The 22,110-nt window shown below is 35.4% G+C and overlaps 1 protein-coding gene across 2 annotated transcripts; it reads left to right on the top strand.

Annotated features, from left to right (window-relative positions):
• The first annotated feature begins 35 nt into the window (after positions 1–35).
• On the top strand, positions 36–20,807 carry PPWD1 (peptidylprolyl isomerase domain and WD repeat containing 1). 2 transcript variants are annotated; one of them, XM_027604626.1, is made up of 11 exons: positions 36–252; positions 4,013–4,115; positions 5,098–5,198; positions 5,351–5,471; positions 7,311–7,758; positions 12,235–12,425; positions 13,288–13,477; positions 16,198–16,379; positions 17,676–17,757; positions 19,320–19,502; positions 20,504–20,807. In XM_027604626.1, exons 1-11 carry the CDS (start codon positions 57–59, stop codon positions 20,645–20,647), a joined length of 1,941 nt encoding a protein of 646 aa, XP_027460427.1. In that variant the 5' UTR covers positions 36–56; the 3' UTR covers positions 20,648–20,807. The 2 variants fall into 2 exon arrangements, with proteins under 2 accessions (XP_027460427.1, XP_027460428.1); XM_027604627.1 differs by lacking the exon at positions 36–252 and having other exon boundaries at positions 4,064–4,115; positions 5,098–5,123; positions 5,449–5,471.
• The last annotated feature ends 1,303 nt before the right edge of the window (positions 20,808–22,110 follow it).

Below are 22,110 nucleotides of genomic sequence, written 5' to 3' on the forward strand. Positions count from 1 at the left end.
TAAGATTGGTAGCCGAGCTGTGTGTGTGTCGCGTCTTTTGTGACAACTCGGGCAATATGGCGTCGGAAGGTGGTAGCGATTCACAGCTGAGAAGAAGAAGGCGCCGGGACCCGGAGGAACCGGAAAAAACAGAACTGAGCGAAAGGGAGCTGACAGTGGTAGTGGCGGTGGCCCAAGAGAACGAAGAGGAAAATGAAGAGCGCTGGGTTGGGCCTTTACCTGTAGAGGCAACATTGGCCAAGAAGAGGAAAGGTAGCTACAGAGATAGGCACAGGGCGAGTTGAAATCTGCGTCCCGCGACTGGGAGATTTCAAACCAGACCCCAAAAACAGATGGTGTGTGATTGTGGGGTTTTGTGCCCTCAGAAGAGAGGATCTTCTGATTGCTGGCCATTCTATACTTGCACGTTTCCCCGAAATAGTGACTTGGGCTGAGTACAGCGTCTTTTTGATAATATCTAACAATGTTAATCACGGATGTGTTACAGTAATGTGTTCTAATAGATGCTAAAGCTAATTTATGCCACTACTTGCTATGTGCTAGGCGCCTCTCATTTAATCCCTACAGCAGGCGTATGAGGTTGGAATTTCTATCTCCGTTTAGCAGATGTGAATCCGGTTTTCTTGAAGGCTCTTAGTTCAGGAATGCTGTTAGTTTGTTGGGGGCGCGCGGGGAGGGGGCGAGAGGTTGGTGCCTATTTAGAATCGTAAAGAGTAGGTAAAGATGATTATAATCCTGACTCTTCCAGTGATGACTTTTTTGACCTAGGAAAGTTACACAAGTTTCCTAGATCACAAATTTTTCATCTAAAACCAGCGATCTGTGGTTTTCAAACCACACGCAGGAGATACAAAGGCCTGAAGTATTTTCCTACTTTCGTGGAATAGTGACCAGGTTTTATCAAATAAAAAGGGTGGGGAAAGAGGTTAAATTTTCTTATTTTAAAAGTTGTTCTGTAAAATGTCTTTCTTAAACGTGTAAGACCATTAAAATACGATTTTTCTGAAAGTTCAAATCTTACTTTCTCTCTCTGCTTCACACTCTCAGTGATTTCTCATTATTTTCAAAACAAAGTCCAGACTCCCCAAATGGCCTACAAGGCTCTTCATGACATGATCTCTCTTTACCTCACCAAAACATTTCCACTGCTTCTCTATCCTAACTTTGTCTGTCTTCCTTACTCTGTACTCCTGCCATGTTAAGACACTTGAGAATGGGGCATGCTTTTTTTCTTATTTGAATGCCTACCAGGATGTTATGGTGTATACCTGAAATGATTTCCCTCAACCATTTTCACTTGGCTAACTTGCTCAACTTTAGCATTCACCTTCAACCATCTCCTCCTCTGTAAAGCCTCTGACTTCTTTAGTTTGGGTCAGGTTTCTGAAGAACATTGATCATAACTCTGAGGTAATATTTAACAGCTGAATTTACAGGTAACTTTCAAATTTTATGTATTCAAATTTTGAAGAAGCCACTTTTTTGAACACTGTACGTTGACACTTTTAAAGTACATTATCTTTTTTACTGTTAGGTCTTTCTGTTAAATGTTTCCACAGCAATTTCTCCCTCACTGCAGTTGCTACATTTTTAAAATTGCGTATTTATTCATGTGATTGATAATGTTCCTCTCCACTGCTTAGACTGTAAACTTATAAAAGCAAAGTCCATTCCTACTTTGCTTCAGTGCTTGTTACAGTGCTTTGCACATAGCAAGTGTTCACTTAGTATTTATTGAGTGAATGAATATGACAAAGTTAATGCTCTTATTGTTGCATTAGAATATTTTTATATGTCCTTTCTAATGGAAAAATAAAAAAATCAAAGTGCTGATATTAGTGTTAAGAGACAAAGATCTTATAAAACTTAATTAACAGGGACAGAAATAATTAGGTGTGAAAATGTTTGCCCTAGGGGCGCCTGGGTGGCTCCTTGAGTGTCTGCCTTCTGCTCAGGTCATGATCCCAGGGTCTGGGATCAAGCCCCATGTTGGGCTGTCTCCTCAGCGGGAGCCTGCTTCTCCCTCTCCCTGCTGTTCCCCCTGCTTGTACTCTCTCTCTCTGTCAAATAAATAAGTAAAATCTTTTTAAAAAAAGAAAAAGAAAGAAAGAAAATGTTTGCCCTTAAGTCGATGCTCATTGTATTTAAGCCAATCAATAGTATTCGGTTTGAAGAAAAAATTGAAATTTAAAAAAACATGTATGAAACATTAGAAAAGTATCATTGAAGATTTTATCTAAAAAAAAAACAGGAGTTTGGGGCACCTGGCTGGTTCAATCGGTAGAACATGCGACTCTTGATCTCAGGATTGTAAATATAAATCCCACATTGGGTGTACAGATTACTTAATAAAATCTTTAAAAAAAATAAAAAGACAGGAGTTTGATAATATATTTCTAGAAATAGAACATGTTCTTTGGACACTGGATATTTGTATTCATTTTCAGAAAGACATTATAAATTATTATATGACACTACCTTTAATTAAACTCATGGTTTCTCAAAGACAGGAGTTATGTGTTCTTCATGTCCCTGAGCCTTGTAACCTATTTTGTTTTCAGTAAATATCTGCTCAACAGGTAAACTAACAAACAGCAAAAGGAATGTGTATCAGATAGGGTTATATTAGCTGCCAATTACGTAAAGACCCAAAAAATCAATAACATTAAAAAAGACAGAGGTGTACTTCTTTCATGTGTAAAAGGAGTCCCAAAGTAAATGGTCTAGGATTGGTATAGAGGCTCAAAAGTGACCTAGGCTCTTTCCAGCCTTCTACCCTACCATCGCTAGGATATGGCCCTCATCTTTGTCCCAGTGCTTTTATTAGAATAACAGCGTTTATCCCAGTTCCAAACTGTAGGACTGAGGAAGAAGGGAACACTTTTTAAGGAGACTTATTCATTGTCACACAACACTTCTTATTGACATATGGTAACACCTAACTCTGGAGAAGGTGAGAAAGGTCCTCTTAATTATAGCTGGATGTCAATATGCCCATATAAAAATGGGGCTTCTGTTACTAAAAATGAAGGAGAAAAGAGTTCGTTGGACTCAAGTTTGAGTCTGCTGTACATTATAGTTAGGAAAAACTATGAAACATCTCATATTTAATGTAGCAACTTTTTATAGTCCTGTTTGGCCATCGTTGGATAATTTTACTAGATACACATATGTCAATTTTTGCTAGTAAAATTGTTCATAGCTCTTGTAATGAAATCAGTATTTCCTCAGATTAACACTTACAAATGTTTTGTCCCTGGAAAAACTTGAGAACTCCAGGATTTTTTCAGCTCTAAAAATCCATTTAGTATTTTATGTTTACCTGCTCTAATCCCAGTATCAGTGACTTCAAAGAGGATTAGTGCCTTAAAGATAAACAGACATCTAAGTGGCCACTGTCCTCTTGTTACTTATTTAAATTAGACCTGATAATTGACTCTACGTGGTTGGAAAGATGGTTGTGATAATTTCATGAAACTTTTTAAGGTTTTTGTTTCTTTTTTTTTTTTTTTTAAAGATTTTATTTATTTATTTGAGAGAGAGAGAATGAGAGATAGAGAGCACGAGAGGGAAGAGGGTCAGAGGGAGGAGCAGACTCCCTGCCGAGCAGGGAGCCCCATGTGGGACTCGATCCCAGGACTCCGGGATCATGACCTGAGCCGAAGGCAGTCGCTTAACCAACTGAGCCACCCAGGCGCCCTTAAGGTTTTTGTTTCTTAATGGAACCTTCATTTTAAGCCAGAATCACTCAGTTCTTAAGTTCTGGGGACAGTTAAGCCTCTATATAATAACTGAGAACCTGTCATGACTAACTAAATGATGGTGCTATTCACTACTATGAAATAATAGAAGTTACAAGTGATGTAACACTAAATTTTTTTTTATTATGTGTGAATTGAGAGAAATTGAAGAAAATCTAGAAGAATATACAAAATAGAACTTAGAAAATCTTAAGTACAAAATAGTAAATAGTTCCAATTAATACATTTTTCTTTCCTTTTTTTCCCCTCAGTTTTGGAATTTGAAAGAGTCTATCTTGAAAACCTCCCCAGTGCATCTATGTATGAACGCAGTTATATGCATAGAGATGTTATCACCCATGTGGTATGCACCAAGTAAGTCTGTCACATCTTTTTAATTTCTTTCTGAAAAATGTGTTTTATAAAAATGCTTCAATTTTGAGGAGGATTTGTAGAAGTAACTTTAGGATACTGTGGATTTCTGTTTAGTGTCATAGGTTCTGTAATAGTTTAAGTTAAATAAAGGCCTACATACTCTTTCCTATATCATACAAGAAATGCATTCAAGGTAAGATGTGTAAAGTACCTGGCATATTCTGGGTTTCAGTAAATGGTTTCTATTTTTATATACCTTACAAGGGAAACTATTCTGTATAAAATCTTTTTGTTACTTAACCAAACACCTTGGGTCGGATACAAAACAAATGTATTGAACTTTGCTGTATAGAGAAGGGATATATTGAGATTTAATGATTTATCAACTTCTGAAAACTAGTGTAATTTTCTTTGTGAAAACACTGCCTATAGGATGATCTTAGCATTAATGGGCCCTAAGGTCTAGTGATTACTTTTTTTTTCTTTTTTAAAGATTTTATTTATTTGAGAGAGAGAGAATGAAAGAGACAGAGCATGAGAAGGGGGAGGGTCAGAAGGGGAAGCAGACTCCCCGCTGAGAAGGGAGCCTGATGCAGGACTCTATCCTGGGACTCCGGGATCATGACCTGAGCCGAAGGCAGTTGCTTAACCAACTGAGCCACCCAGGTGCCCAGGTCTAGTGATTCCTGGTGAAATTTCTTTTTTTTAATGTCAAGTGCTAGCTCAATTCTGATCCTAGCTTTTGGGATTAAAATTAGTACCACAGCAACTATTATGATATCTAGAAAAGAACTACAAAGTTTGCAATAGTGGTCTTCATAAAGGAAGATATTTTTTTATATGTCAATAGTGGTCTTCATAAAGGAAGGTATTTTTTAAAAAACCTACTTTGAAAGTCAGAAAGTCTCATGAATGATTGCTTTGGGAGTACTAAGTAATTCATCTGTTTTACAAAGTAACTTTTACAATTTTATATATGCAGGACAGACTTTATTATTACTGCCAGTCATGATGGACATGTTAAGTTCTGGAAAAAAATAGAAGAGGGAATTGAATTTGTTAAACATTTTCGTAGTCATCTGGGTAAGAATTTCACTTTGTGTTTGTATGTGTTTGTGTAGCTCTCTTAAATTGTATTGGTTAAAGTTTCTCTTAAGATGCTTTTTTTCTTTGAATCATGTATATTTGTTTCATTGGTATTTACTAGAGTGTTTTAATTTGATTTATTTAAATAGGAGTTATTGAGAGTATTGCAGTTAGCTCTGAGGGAGCATTGTTCTGTTCTGTGGGTGATGATAAAGCAATGAAGGTGTTTGATGTAGTGAACTTTGACATGATCAATATGCTGAAGCTTGGGTGAGTCTTTTTTTAAAGTATATATTTTTTAACTTAGCGAAATAATTTTTAAACTAAACTTCACCATTTTGTAGATATTTCTAAACAGAATATATTGCCATTCCATTAAAAAATGTACCTGGTATTTTGCTTAGGAAAATTAGAAATGAATCCTTGTTATCTCTTTGGAGGCTTCTGCTGTGGTTTTGTCATTAATCACAGAAGTTTTTAAACCGCATCATAACAAGGATTCATTATATCCATTTAACATTACTTAATGAATTAACAAGGATCCATCATGTCTAATATACTGGTGCTTAGAATTAACTCCCTTGCTGTGTTTATTTCAGTCATATGTATTTTGTCTTATAAAGCTTATATACATTTTGGAATTGAGGTGATTTGTTGGTTATTTTAAACTTTGAAGTATATTGATACCCCAACTATGTGGTTAGACTGTACAGGAATGAGATGAATGCTTTGTTTTGAGCATGTCTTTCTTCAGATACCATACTGAATTTATATATATCTAAATGAATGTCAGCTTTAAAATCATAGCATTGTCAAAAAGTTTTAGGACTTGTCTTAGCTCAGACTGCCATTACAAAAGACCATTGGCTAAGTGGCTTAAACAATAGAATTTTATTTTCTCAGAGTTCTGGAGGCTGGAAAGTATAAGATCAAGGTTCCAGCAGGGTTTAATTTGTGGTGAGGACTCTCTTTGGGGACAGGATGTAGGGAGGAATGGTATCTTGCTTTCCCTTCTCAGGCCACAGGCCTATGGGATTAGGGCCCCACATTTATGACCTCATTCAACCTTAATTACCTCCTAATTATCTCCAGATACGATCACCTTGGTTACCTGCAACATATGAATGGAGGGGGAGAAGAGAACAACAGTTCATTACCTAATAGAATTTCTTTTGGAATTTCCTTCAAAACCAGTTTATGAGCCACTAAAGGAAATCAGTCTCATTACTTATGGTCAGAACTTATTTTTGACTAGAAATAGCAATGTCTTTTGGTTATCTATCCTATTCCCCTGCTTTGTTTACCCACACTAGCTGTTTTTAAAAATTAAATCTTTTGATAAATGTTGAACCTTTGCCATCTTTGAGGATATTGAAAGAGTATTTTTTTTTTAAGTTTTGGTAGAAATTCTAAAAAACTTTTGAGAAGTTCCAAAAAAGTTTTGAGCATCAGCACCAACATTGGAATAACTGTGTAACTTCTCAAACTGACTGCATAGAAGGAGACAACACTCATTTGAGTGTGTAAGTTTGGTGTATTGATTAAATTTGTCCCAGTTCTTTTACACTTTGTTCATCAGGTAGCATGTTCAAACTTTATAGTTTTAAGATGAAGTTACTAATAATGAGAATGTGATATCAAAATGTTTTTCTTTTGATCACAGTTATAACTAAAATATTTTAATTTTAAACATTTCAAGGATGGATTTATCAAGTATACTGTTACATGCTAAACTATTTAAAAGTAAGTTATACATAGCTGAGACATAGACAGAAATCCAAAAGACAGAAATCCTTGGAATATTTTAAGGTTTAGGTCTGATCTGGTTTTCTTATCTACCCAAGAGAAGTAAATGATCTGCTATATGCAGTTTTCTTTGTGGTCTGATAAATCCTCAGAAGTTATTACCATTACATTAATAAGGTCAGAAAGAAAAAAATTGGTAACTTTTTTTAGTTGTTCCTTACCATTTTCTATCTCTCTGCTACTTTGAGCAAGGAATCCAAAACTAACTAAATCATTGGCCAGGACATTTTTTTGGTGGTGAGGGTGGATAAGGATGCTTATTTGTATTGATTTCTTTTTTCCCTCAATTCTTAAATATTTTAGCTATTTTCCTGGACAATGTGAGTGGATCTATTGCCCAGGGGACGCCATATCTTCAGTTGCTGCTTCTGAGAAGAGCACAGGAAAAATTTTCATTTATGATGGTCGAGGAGATAACCAGCCACTTCATATTTTTGACAAACTCCATACATCACCTCTTACTCAGATACGGCTGAATGCAGTTTACAAAGCAGTAGTGTCTTCTGATAAATCTGGGATGATTGAATACTGGACTGGGCCTCCTCATGAATATAAGTTCCCCAAAAATGTGAACTGGGAATATAAAACCGACACAGATTTATATGAATTTGCTAAGTGCAAGGCTTATCCAACCAGCATATGTTTTTCACCTGATGGGAAGAAAATAGCTACTATTGGTTCTGATAGAAAAGTTAGAATTTTCAGATTTTTAACTGGAAAACTCATGAGAGTCTTTGATGAATCACTAAGTGTAAGTGCAATATAAATTTAATAACGATTTCCTTTTCTGAATGTCTTTATTTTGTGCTATTTCTTAAAAGATTTTTTTTCTGGATATAGATGTTTACATGGATGGTTATTTTCTCTTAGCACATTGAAGATATTATTCAACTGTCTGCTGTCTTGCAGTGTTCTTCAGAACTCTCTTCCCTAGATTTGTGATGTGATACCTTTTGAGCCAATTATCCTTATATATATATGGCTATGTTTTTAGTTTAGTTTTGTTTGTTTCATCCTCTTAAGCTCCTCAAAACTCATTCTAGACTTTTTTCTTAGCCTTTTCTTAACTCTGTTCACTCCTGTCTGTTCATATGACTACTCCCAAACTGATTTTTCCAGCTTTCTATTGCGAACAGAGCTGGTGCTATCCTTTGTTTTGTTTTGTTTTTTGTTTTTTTGGTTTGGTTTTGTTTTGTTTTGCTATGTTCATGAATGGCACCAATATCCATTTGCTTGCAGAAACCAAAGAAACCTGAATCATCCTTAACTTCTTAACTCTTTTTCCTTACCCCTCTTTTTTAAATTCATCATGAATCCTGTCAATTTTACTTTCTAAATATGCTTTAAATTTGTTCATTTCCTTTCAGCACAGCTGTCCATACTGTAGCTTATGATCTTTCACCTAGACTATTTCATGGCCTACTGCCTATGTCCTGGATTCTTCCTAATCTGTTATCCATGCTGCACCCAGAGCAATTTTTTTAAAGTGCATATCTGATCATGTCATTCTTTGAACCTTTTTGTGACTTCCTGTTCTTAGGATCAAGACCAAATTCATGGCCTGCCTTGTTGTGGCCTTTGCCTACCACTCTACCCTACTATAAATCACCTTTCTCCCTGCCTCTTACTCTAGCCATTTAGGCCTTCTTTCAGTTTCTTGACCATGTCTCCCACCACAGGGCCTTTGCATATGCTGTTCCTGCTGCCTGGAGTCAACCATCCCCCATTCTTTCCATTACCTGTTGAACTTATCCTTAAATCTTATTTAAAGGGTCACTTCCTGTGGGAATTCACTGTTCATCTAATCTAGGGCAACTTTTTATTTTAAGATTTATTGGCTTTAGAGAGAACACAAGAGAGATTAAGCACACCCGCGAGCCTGAGTGGGGGTCAGAAGGAGAGAATCTTCAAGCAGACTCTGCCCTTGCTCAGCGTGAAGCCTGACTCAGGGCTTGATCACAATACCCATGAGTTTACAACCTGAGCCAAAACCAAGAGTTGGGTGCTTAACCAACTGAGCCACCCAGGAGCCCCTAGGACAACTTTTTTTTTTTTATGTGACTTAATATCACTCTGTTTATTTTCTTGTAGAGCATTTGGCATGGTCTTATTTTTTATTAATACTTATCAACCCCTCATAGATTAAACTCTATGCGATCTATGGTCCCTTATCTGTTTTGGTTCATATTTATATCTCTAGCACTAAGAACAATACCTGACACATAATAACTGCTAACAAGAATTTGTTAAAGCATGTAGTTGTAGAATAAGAGTTTCTATCCATGCAAAGTTAACTGTTTTTTGTGGAAATTTGGGTTTCATCACCTGTTTTCCTGAAGTGTTCTCTAACTGCTAATGGTATGTTGAATCCTCTAAGAGTCTGTGGGTTGAACCTTTGTAGCTGTAACATTTATTGTATGACAATGTCAATTCTACATCTTGGTAGTGACCAATTTATATTAGATTCCCTGCATTAAGGTCTTAAATTCTATTATTCTTATTAGTGACACTCTTGTTTGGTGGCAAGTAGCAATAAGTTGGGTGGATTATCTGCCTGAAGTAGTCTGAATCCAGACAAATGTGAAGATCTGTTTGCTGGTCAGATCATCCTCATGACTCATTTTCTTGGTGGAAGAGAATAGCTTTCCACTATACTTTTAAAGAAAAGGAGAAAAACTTCCTTTGTGTTGTTTTCTTCTTTAGGTAGATGGTAACTAAATATTAGTTTAAGTATAACTTAAAGACTCTTTACCAGCTTGCAGCTCCTTGAAGATTCCTTCAGAAAAGAAACGTTTAAAAACACAGTCTCTGGATATAAATCTCTTAACATGAATACTCTGAGCTGTTCAGCCCACTCTATTTCTTCATCATTGTCTTCAACATTTGTTGAACTCAAAGGGCCGAGATGATAAGAGGAAGTCAGTAATAAAGCTTATGACAGAAGTTGAGATTCAAAATGAGAGAGGTTACCAAAACAAAACAAAAACAAATTAGTTAGAATGCTAGTGGTAGTAAATGTGTGGAATCTCACAGTTAATGAGATATGCATTTGCTGTATATGGCTACACAGTTGAATATCACAGAGGCCCTGGTGTTAAGGCTAGAATATGTAAAAAGATACCGAGGTACTTAATCAGGTCGGATTAGCATTTATGAAATACTTATATGTGGGCAGAGGGCCATCTACAAATCTTAAGTCTTGAAAACGAAGCCTCTCGGGGCAGCTGGGTGCTCAGTTAAGTGTCCCCCTTTGGCTCAGGTCATGATCTTAGGGTCCTGGGATTGAGCCCCACCCACATCGGGCTCCCTGCTCAGCGGCGAGTTTGCGTCTCCCTCTTCCACTCCTTCTGTGATCTCTCTCGCTCTCGCTCTCGCTCTCTCTCAAATAAATAAATAAAATCTTAAAAAAAAATGAATCTGTAACAAAATAATCAAGAGTCCCTCACTACAAAAATGTAGTCCAGCATCTAGGCTATTTCTAGCATACAAATAAGCAATTATCAGTCTCAGAGACTGGAGACAAGAAACGCTATAGACCAGGCTTTTTATCTGTCCTGTAAGAACTTTGCTTCTTACTGTTCCCTAATACACATACCTCCTTTGGTTTTTTGGAGTTGTTTACATTGTTGTTCTTTCCATATCTAGAAAAACAGGATTTCCAGTTAATACAGGCATGAAAAAAAAATAGATTGAACATAAGCCTGGTTTCTTTTCATCTCCAATGGAGACCTACTTTTGAATTCTGCTGCTTGAGGCCTTAAATATCTGGAAAACTGAATGAAAGATCATATTTTGGTATAGTACGATAATACATAGTAATTGTGATGTGACCCTGTCTGAGATTGTTTTAAATATGTAAAGAAAAGAAAACCAAATATCAAAACTACAGAACACTCACAAAAAATATTCATCTATACTAAGCCACATTTACCTAATGATAATCTGTGTTGTGCTTTCTGTAAAAATAACTTGAAACATTTTCTAAAATGTCATGAAATCTTTATAAATTAGTGAAATAATAAGAGTTCATTCATTCAACAAAAATTGAGTGCTTGTTATATCATGTCAGGCCCATGATCCCTGTACAGGGACCTTCCAGTCTAGTTGCATTGTCCATTGTAGTGGCCACTAGCCACATGTGGCTATTGAGCACTTGATTTGAAGCTAGTCCAAATTTAGATGGGCTCAAAGTACAAAATACAGGATTTCAAAGGCCTAATATAAGAAATATAGAACATAATATATCTCAAATTTTTTTTTAAGATTTTATTTTTAAGTAATCTCTACATCCACCATGGGGCTTCAACTTACAACCCTGAGATCAAAAGTCACATCCTCTGCCACCTGAGCCAGCCAGGTGCCCCTATCTCAATTTTTTTTTAAAGATTCATTTATTTATTTTGAGAGAGTGAGAATGAGAGAGAGAGAGTACATGAGAGGGGGGAGGGTTAGAGCTCCTCGCTGAGCAGGGAGCCCGATGCGGAACTCGATCCCGGGACTCCAGGATCATGACCTGAGCTGAAGGCAGTCGCTTAACCAACTGAGCCACCCAGGGGCCCTATCTCAATTTTTTAATATTGCTTAAAGTTTAAATGATTATTTTTTTAAAAAGATTTATTTATTTATTTGACAGAGAGAGACACAGCGAAAAAGGGAACACAAGCAGGGGGAGTGGGAGAGGGAGAAGCAGGCTTCCTGCTGAGCCGGAAGCCTGAGGCAGGGCTCAATCCCAGGACCCTGGGACCATGACCTGAGCTGAAGGCAGACGCTTAACGACTGAGCCACCCAGGCACCCCTAAAGTTTAAATGATTATATTTTGGAAATATTGGGTTGAATAAAACATTATTAAGACTAATTTCACCTGTTTTTACTTTGTTTAAGTAGCTACTAGAAAATTTAAAATTATATATGTGGTTTCCATTATATTTCTATTAGAAGGTACTAGTCTGTGGCTTATAAAAGGCATCAGATAGAGTTTCAATAGAGAAAACAGTAGTTATATTAACTTTTTTTTAATTAGAAGAACCAGTTAGCATAAATACTATTTTTTATGATTTAACTTATTAATGCCTTTTTATTTCCTGCTTATAGTATTTAGAATCCTCCTTAAGATGACATATAAGTACACAAACTTAATGTGTACTCTTAATGTGTTCTGTGCTTCTATTTAAATTCTCATTCTCTTTATCATGTAGCTTTTTTGTTAATAAATGGTTTGCTTCTTAGATGTTTACTGAACTGCAGCAGATGAGGCAACAGCTACCCGACATGGAATTTGGCCGACGAATGGCTGTAGAACGTGAGTTGGAGAAGGTGGATGCAGTAAGATTAATTAACATAGTCTTTGACGAAACTGGACACTTCGTGCTGTATGGAACAATGCTAGGCATTAAAGTTATAAATGTAGAAACAAACCGGTAAGCTTTAACATGATGTTTTTTAAAAGTGCATTCATTTATGGGGGACAATTTCCTCCTTCAGGGAAACAATGGGAGTTTTGTTTGTTCCAGGACAAGTGGAATGGTCCCAAATGTCTAAACTTAACCAAATGTTTTGACTGGATTTTTCTGTGGTCTTTTGGTTGTTTATAATCTTATGTAAAAAGTTTCCACTCATGTTTGTAAAAGAAATGGAAAAAAGATATGCATAGTTTCAAGTTGTTGGTTTTTTTTTTTTTTTTAACAAGTTTCAGTCTCTCTTTTGCTTATTGATTTAAATTAGCCTGGTTCATGTTAAATGTTGCCAAATATTTTAACCACAGAATTCAGCATTACATCCTGCTAGACATAAAATCAGAAGTTAAAATGCATGAAACCACAAAAAGCCCTTTGTGCAAACAGTCCATTTGGTTTTAGTACAAAATAGCTACAATCAGATACTATCACTGAATGTAAATGAAAAGAACTTAAAAGTATATTTTAAAGAAAAAAAATCTAGTGCTGTACATTTTCACATGTAAACAAATTTATATTGTAGTTCTTGGCAGTATAGAATCTTTGAAGGCTTACAAAACGATTAAAATAATAGTGATAGGGATAGGTTAAAACTATATGACTGGATGATTGTATTTTTTTAACCTGAAAATTCCAGCCACCTACCTATTTTAAAATCATTCTTTTTGGGGGAGGGGGATGAGAAACACTTTTTAAAAAACTTTCACTAGTTATTTTATACAAAGATAAAGGATAAAGGCTAGTTGATTCCTACCTCTCTTAACTATAAATTTTTTATAATTGGAGTTCATTCTGATAATTTTATTGAATAAAACGTATTTTCTAGGTGTGTGCGCATCTTAGGCAAGCAAGAAAATATTAGAGTGATGCAGTTGGCTCTGTTCCAGGGAATAGCCAAAAAACATCGTGCTGCAACTACTATAGAAATGAAAGCTTCTGAAAACCCTGTTCTTCAGAATATTCAAGCTGACCCGACAATAGTTTGTACATCTTTCAAAAAGAACAGATTTTATATGGTATGCGGAAGTACTAGGAAATAGACCTTAATTCTTCCAATTTGGTTGGATTTTTATTTTCTTAGCTTGTACTTGCAACTGAAGAGAATGTTGGCAATAGTAGCAGACTTTCTAAACAACCAGAATACTATCTTAAAACATTAATATTGTACAATTTTTAACTAGGACTTGATTTTGTAGTTTTCCCTCCTGTTTTCAAAATTTTTCATTCTGGCTTCTACAACTTTTTGTGTTGTCTAAGATGTTAGGAAGTGAGCAGTTACAGTATTTTTGCATTCATAATAGTTTTGCTAGAGGCTTTTAAAATTCTCCTGCAAAAGATTATTTTTCATCTTTTATTCTAAAACATAATTTATCTCCCCTGAACTTGCATACTTCCTTCTCTAAGCACATTTCTTTTTATTACCTTTTAACTCCCTTGTAATGGTGCTACCTTAAAAGTGTATATTCCTGAGAAATTATTTTTTCTACAGTACTCCGAGTACTTTGCATGTTAACTAACATTGGGCTCAGAATCAAACTACCAAGCTATCTAAGAGTAGCAGTGTCCTAACTGTTAAGCCAAGCAAAAAAAATCTTAAGTATAGAGACCCCTGCCCGACCATTCTATTCACACTGCAGAGACTTTCTAAGTCCCACATTTGGCTATTTCTCTGCCTAAAATCTTTTAATGGCTCCTCAACTATATTAGATGGCTCTTCTAGCTATCTTTCTTCATTTTTGGTTCATTTGCTACACCGCCTGTACTGAACTTGATCCCATTTGCAATAATTGAGTGTCCTTGTTTACTTCAAGGCGTTTGTGCAGGCTGTCCCTTCTGCCAGTCACACACCTGTCCCCACTCCCTACTTTCACTAGGTCTCCGTTTGGAAGCCTTCTCTTGACATCAGGTCTGATTAGGTATGCTTGCTTGTGCAGTGTGTCACAGTTTTTGGAATAATTTCCTTTTTTTTTTTTTTTAATTTCTGACCCTGTCATCTCCTCCCTAATATAAAATTCTCAAATACAGGACATTATGTTTTCTTCACTATTCACAAAGTTTGGTAAAGTGTCTGGCTTATTATAGTATACTCATTCTTTCATCTGACATATTGTAAGCAGCTGTGATGCTATTCAGGTTACCAGCATTTGATAAATGCAGGAAATAGCAGCTTACCCCAACCAAGCTTTTAACCTAAACTGGATACATTCTTTAAGATGAAAATTTTATTTATAATAATCAAAGTCTTTGCTAAAAATTAATATATATTCAAGGAAAAGAATTTTTCTTGTTTTTACCTGTAATTTAACTGTTTTGAAGATAAAAGTTAATCGTAATAGGGAATTCTTGGTATATACTAAAAACATATACTAATGTTCCATTCACTTTATCAAAAACTTTAACAAGTTATGTTTTCTTTTTCTTCCCCTAGAGTTTACTTTTATGTTGATTAAATCATACATGTTCCTTATAATCATTGAAGAAAAAAAAAAGTTACTCTGTGCATCTTTATACAGCTAACATAAAATTATCTTTCATCTTATTAAACATACGTATTCGTAAGCAAAAGTAAAATGGTGTACATATGTATAAATTTTTGATGCTTTTTTTCAAATCCAGTATCATGAAATAAAAGTAAAACTTTACAAAATTTGAACTTTAGTAGTTTAATATGTGAGGTAAGAATTCATATAAATAAATCATACAACAGACACACCATTCCTTTGAAAACTGGAGAGTAAGATGATAAGGCAACAACATCCTACCTTGGTTGTTTGTTTATTTGGAATTTATACAAGTAGATCAGGAATGACATTAGGCAAGACAGGGCCTGGGGCACTGGCTTTACTTCCTGGAACTCTTGGTTATCAGGTAGGGCTTTCTTGGGAGAAAAATATTCTACTTAACTGAAAGTCAAATTAAAAACAAACAAACAAAAAAACAGGCTTAGAGAAGTCCAAAGTTTTAACAACTGAAAGGTTTCTTTCAGTTTTCCCAATACCCTGAGGTATCCTGAAATATCTACAACTTCACTCAAAATTTGCATTCTTTCTCCCAAGCTTCAGGGTTTAGATAGAATAGATGGGGCTTTGCAGCCAATAAAAAAAGAAAGAAAGTCAAGATGCATTCTGATTCATCTTTAAATCCTCAGCCTATCTAGCACCAGGTTCTGCTTTTGTAATAACAACAATTATTAATCTGTATATAGTACCATCTCCATGTTAGGCACTGTTCTCTAAGCATTTTATATCCCTTCATTTAATCTTCACAGCAGGCACCACTTTGAGGTAGTTATTATCCCCATTTATGAATGAAGAAATGGAAAAAATGAATTTACTTCCCCAAAATCATGTAACTAGTAAGTAGCAGAGCTGGAATTCAAACCCAGGAAATCTAAATAAGTGAAAAGTAAGCAACAGGTGACAGGTTTTGACATACGAGCTGGCAGAAGCAGAGAGCTACCTCATATAAAACTGCATCTTGTTAAATGTGTACCCAAAAAGAAATTAAATCCCTTTTGAAATCATACATCTTCATTAAATGGATTTTCATATTAGACAAGTGTAAAAATAATTTAACTGCATTACACATCCTGTGATAGGAAGTGATTCCTGAAATAAGGATTTATTCTGATGTGAATTCTTTCTTTTCTCAAATACCATAAATAGAAATGAAATTTTCTTGTTGATAAATTTTAACCAGATGAAAATTTAATTCATTCACTCTCTTTTCTTGTGAGTTTACCAAACGAGAACCAGAAGATACAAAAAGTGCAGATTCTGACAGAGACGTTTTTAATGAAAAACCTTCTAAAGAAGAAGTCATGGCAGCTACTCAAGCTGAAGGACCTAAACGAGTTTCAGATAGTGCCATTATCCACACAAGTATGGGAGACATTCACATCAAACTTTTTCCTGTTGAGTATGTACTATTTCTGCTGTCTTAAACACCAATGTAAATGTGTTTATTTGAAGAAACTGTGCAACTTAAAATTATTTCAACTTGAGAACTTTTAAAGAATTGAAGTGTTTGATAGAACATCTACCTTTAGCTTTCTGGTAACTGTTCCTCTAGAAAATGGGAAAATTTTATACCCATACTTCATAGGTTTATTACTATGAATACAAAACATATAGCTACAAAAGTGCTGAATGTAAACTATAAGTGATATACAAATATATTACCATTAACTACACATCCCAACTAAATTTTGTGACTCAGTTGTTAGAACTGGCTTTATCCTCAAAGCAAATCCTTAAGGGGGGGATAATTTTTTCCTCACATTTGCTAGACATCCACTACCTCTTATTTAGTCCCAGTGCTATCTATATGTTTTAAAAGTTCCAACAAAAAACATAAGGCCATTTAATTGAAAAAAGCAGAAATGTATTGTGGACAGTTTAAAAGTTTGCAAGATGAACATGCAGTGCCAAATACAGTAGAATATCTGGCTATTCTTGATCCAAGAGATGACATCTTTTACAACACCTTTACTTAAAAGTACTTACTTATTTTGGATATGATTGTTTTATATGTACCTTGGTAATGAACAAAGAACTAGGCAGCTCTAGACACCTAGACCATCTCATTTTAGGTACTCAGAACCCATGCAACTATTAAGCCTGTCTCCTGATGTACTTCGTGCAGTATTCTCTTGTATCTCCCTTCTATTCCCAGGTCTAAGAGCTATTACATGATAATGTACCTTATTAAATCATCACAGGAGATTAGTTAACATTTGGAAAGCTTCATACTTTGTGTGATTGCCATTTAAGGTTGATTAGATTTGGGAGATATCGTTTCAGAGAGTAAGTCCTTGGTTAGGAATTGTGTCAGTGTACCATAACATAGTTTTTATAAGAAAATTACCTTTCCCAGGAACTGAACCCACTATACAAGTTCAGTGAACATATGTATCTTAAGGTACTGTAGTTGTATTTTTTAAAATGCTAAATGACTTTGAAATTTAAATACTGTCAAACTCAAATATAATAAGCAATCATGATCTAAAGATAAAGTACTAAACAATATGAATATACTATGGCTTACATGCTCTTTCAACTCTTGCTTATCCTGAGATTAGAAGAGGTTATGGAAAAAAAACTATCCTGAAAGTTTCAGAAGATACTGAAAACACCATTAAGAAGCACAACTGCAAAGTAAACTGTCTTAAGATGCCCTGAATAGATTTCATATTTTTAACATGTGTCTTACTAGGTGCCCTAAGACAGTGGAAAACTTCTGTGTTCATAGCAGAAATGGTTATTATAATGGACATACATTTCACCGTATAATTAAGGTAAGTTATACAAAAAAATTTTTTTAAAGATTTATTTATTTGAGAGAGAGCACGAGCAGGGGAGAGAGGGATAGAAGGAGAGAATCTTGAAGCAGACTCCCCACTGAGTGCAAAGCCTGACTCGGGGCTTGATCCCACAAGCCTGAGATCATGACCTGAACTGAAACCAGGAGTCAAACGCTTAACTGACTGAGCCACCCTGGGGCCCCAAGTTGATACAAAATTTAAATGATTTCAGGAATAGTGTTTTTGCATAACCACAGGTTTAAACCTAAGGAATCTTCCTGTCTCACAATTATCAGTTTATTAGAAAGGAATGAGAAAGGGCACCTGGGTGGCTTAGTCGGTTAAGCATCTCCCTTTGGCTCAGGTCATGGTCCCAGGATCCAGGGATCAAGCCCCTCATCGGGCTCCCTGCTCCTCGGGGAACCTACTTCTCCCTCTCCCTCTGCCTGCCACTCCCCCTGCTTGTGCGCTTTCTGTCAAATAAATAACATCCTAAAAAAAAAAAAAAAGGATGGTCATGAATATCAGATCTAGAATCAAGCGCAGGAATAGTAACTTGGTACCTTTTTAGAAACACTGCATCAATATTTTGTCAGCAGCTAAAGCAAGGGTCAGATACTGAGTAAAAGGTCATGCTTAGATAAAACCAAAAGCTAAGGTTACTTGTACCTGGTGACTAGATAAGGTCTAGATCTAGAAGGTAAGATTTTAAATAATAGAAGAGACATGATGCCACTTAGTCTTTGAGAACCACCATTAAAACCTGAAGAACAGAAAGAACTTGGCCCAGGATTTTGTTGAGTGATGTTCCGTATAATAGATGGGGCAGTTATATAGTTCTTGGAAACTGGCAGGTCAGAAATGGCAGGAGAAGTAATCAGATTTTGGGGGTTCTAAAAGAATTAGTGAAATGACTCACCAGGCAATCCAGAGTGTTTAGAGAAAGGGAAGAGAGAAAAGTGGGGCGATTCTATAAAACCTAGCACACTATACGGGTCTAAAACGTCCTTACAATATTAATTGGTTTTAATTAGATTATTGGGAAAGACAGTACATGTCTATAAATAAGGAGATCTTTGCAATTTTGTTTCAGTCAATGAAATAAGGGAGTATTTAAGCAATGGAAATACATCTTCTAAAGTATAACTTACTGAGGTTTTAGTAAAATCAGTTTATAGAGTGACAGTTAAGAAAAGTTAAGATTTAACTGAATGTAAAACACTCTTAAGGGACGCCTGGGTGGCTCAGTTGGTTAAGCGACTGCCTTCGGCTCAGGTCATGATCCTGGAGTCCCGGGATCGAGTCCCGCATCGGGCTCCCTATCGCTTCTCAGCCTTTTGGCTAAGATCAAGTGTAGCATCGGGCTCCCTGCTCAGTGGGGAGTCTGCTTCTCCCTCTGACCCTCCTCCCTACCATGTGCTTTCTCTCTCTCAAATAAATAAATAAAGTCTTTTAAAAAAAAAATAAAAAATAAAACACTCTTAAACATAAGATTCCAAAGCGTGCATATAGAAAAAGGACAAGTGTAATATGTTTTTTGTGTACTTCCTGTTAAGGGCTTCATGATTCAGACAGGAGATCCAACAGGAACTGGTATGGGAGGAGAAAGCATATGGGGAGGAGAATTTGAAGATGAGTTTCATTCAACATTACGACATGACAGACCATATACACTCAGCATGGCCAACGCTGGATCAAATACTAATGGATCTCAGTTTTTCATAACAGTAGTACCAACGGTAAGTAGAACAGCACTGTCTATAAGCCAGATTCATAGATTATGATCTAAGAATGAATTCAGTGGAAGAGAGCTGCAGTATTGTCTACCATTATTTATATCTGTCAGGATAGAAAAATGAAAACAATTTAAATGAGAAAGTGTAATACAAATTGGATTTTACTTTGTAAAACAATACTAATGTAACTCAGGACACTTGAGTTTAAGTCAACTTTGCCAGTACTAGCTGTACAACAGAAAAATTATTTCACTTCTGGGGCTGTTTCCTTATCTTTAGAATGGGAGGAATTAGAGCATATGAATTTTCAATTTTAATGCAGCCTATAATCAATGGCACTGTGGATTTGATAAAATACAGCATAAGAATATTGAGCTCTCTTGCTGTGCAGTTACACAAAATTATACAAATTATTACACTTTATGTTTTGGAATTAAGCACCATGCAATAAAGGAACAATATTTATAATTACTGTCAGGCACAAAGTCTCATGTAATCGTCACAGTACTTCTTGTATCACTATACCCAGTTTTAAAAACTAGATGAGGAAATGAACAATGAGATATGTATGATTAACTTGCCAGAGATCAAGTAGGCAGCAGAGACAGAATTTGAGCTCCCATCTCTAATATGAAAGCACGTGCTGCTTAAATAGTTCCAAACTGCCTCTTACTTATGCAGGTAGGATTCTTGCAGAGAACTTTTAAAGCCTTAGCCATAATTTGTTAAGCCATGCAGAGAAATTTAGCTTTAGCAAACATCTTCCGCTCCCTTTAGTCTGAAAGATGCAGATATCTAATTAAACATTATACTATGCTTTTATATTTTTTCATATAATTATGGAAATCACTCTTAAAAGCTGCTAAATGAAATGAACTGTACATCCTTTTATTTAAATTTTAAAAATGAAGCATAAATTTAAATTCTCTTTAATTTGCTCACCCAGAGGGTGTGATCTAAGAAATCTGGGTTTACCAAGATCTTCCATTTCTCCTCCAATGCAGCCTTGGCTTGATAATAAGCACACAGTATTTGGACGAGTGACTAAAGGAATGGAAGTTGTACAAAGGATCTCCAATGTCAAAGTGAATCCCAAAACAGACAAGCCCTATGAGGATGTCAGCATCATAAATATTACTGTCAAGTAAAATGAGGTTTGTTTCAATTTGTAAATAAAAAAATACACATATATCAAAAAGGGTTATTTTACATTAGGAAGTTCTTAGGACTTGCTGAACATACAAATCATGTCTCAAGGATGCAATATTATGTTTTGTATTTTTCATTAAAGGTCCTTTTTTAAAACTCTGCCTTTGATTTTTCTTGCAGCATTTCTCATCCTAGGGAGGTGATAAACTGAGATGGATTAAATTTGGGCATACAGCACCCCTTATATGTAATTTGTCATGAGACTCAAAACCAGATTCAATAATGAGAATTGTATGCATAGGTTCCTTAGCTTTCTAAAAACATGCCACCTAATCTGCCCACATGTTTCTTTAGATCCACTAAGAAAGGGTACCAGGATCTGATAGTAATATACCACTTCCTTTCTTTTCTTAGGTTTGTGTTTCATGCCAAATAGTTTTGCCTTTTAATCATTGTTTAAAATAGTTAAGTAGTGGTAAGTAAAATTTCAGGAAATAAATAGGAAGTTGTAGTAAAGATTTAGAAATAAGGTAAGTCACACTTAAATGAGTATTACACCTAGTGTTTAAATATAAGAATGAGAATAAATTAATACCTCAGTCCTTAGTTTTATATACAGGTTAATTTACTATTTTCACATTATTTTCCTCATGTAACTAAAGCAAATTTTCTGTCCTCAAGTTATAGTATCTTTTCTTACCTTACTAAATATATCATCAAGAAAGTATATATTAAGTAAACGCTTTAGTAGCTAATAATGGAGCAATTAGTAGTAATTTGAGCAGTAAAACAGTATGAGTTCAAAGTCTTCTGTTGATTTCATTTCTTCTTCATTTTCCCTCCTGACTTCATAACTATTAAGAACCATTGCTTCTAGTTTCCAGACACTCTTGAAGTGAAAGGAGAATAAGAAGTTAAAGGAGGAACACGTTCAACAGACCTATTTAGGGAATCCACATTCTTATGTTTAAATTTAAACTTACACTTTCCCTCCTATTGATAAGCAGGATTACTTCCTTTATCCATTTTGTACCACACACCTGTGAGATGGAAGAATGTGCCAAGTTGTGCTACTTTAATATCACGTCCTCCTTTATAAGGTAGAACTTGGACATAAAATGACTTTTCACTGTGACATTTACCTTTTCTTCCTATTTTAGGTGTCTAGACATCTCCCTATAAATTTATTCATTCCTGAAAACTTAATCCTAAATTTTTGATAATACTGCCACCAAGTGGTAGTGATGCCCCATTTTGCCAAACAGTTCTTTTGCTTGAGTGAAAAATCCTATTTGATGAACGAATTTTTCCATTTCATGTCATAAATTTAACATAATCAGTACACCTAAAAACACATTGCCAGATGTCCTTTTTTTAAAAGCGTGTTTTAAATTATTAGCAGGATACCATCTGATACTCATTCATCCTCTTCATTCATTACTTTAAAAAAGTATAACTGTCT

This window comes from Zalophus californianus, chromosome 5 (assembly GCF_009762305.2).
Source record: "Zalophus californianus isolate mZalCal1 chromosome 5, mZalCal1.pri.v2, whole genome shotgun sequence".
Lineage (NCBI taxonomy): Eukaryota > Metazoa > Chordata > Mammalia > Carnivora > Otariidae > Zalophus > Zalophus californianus.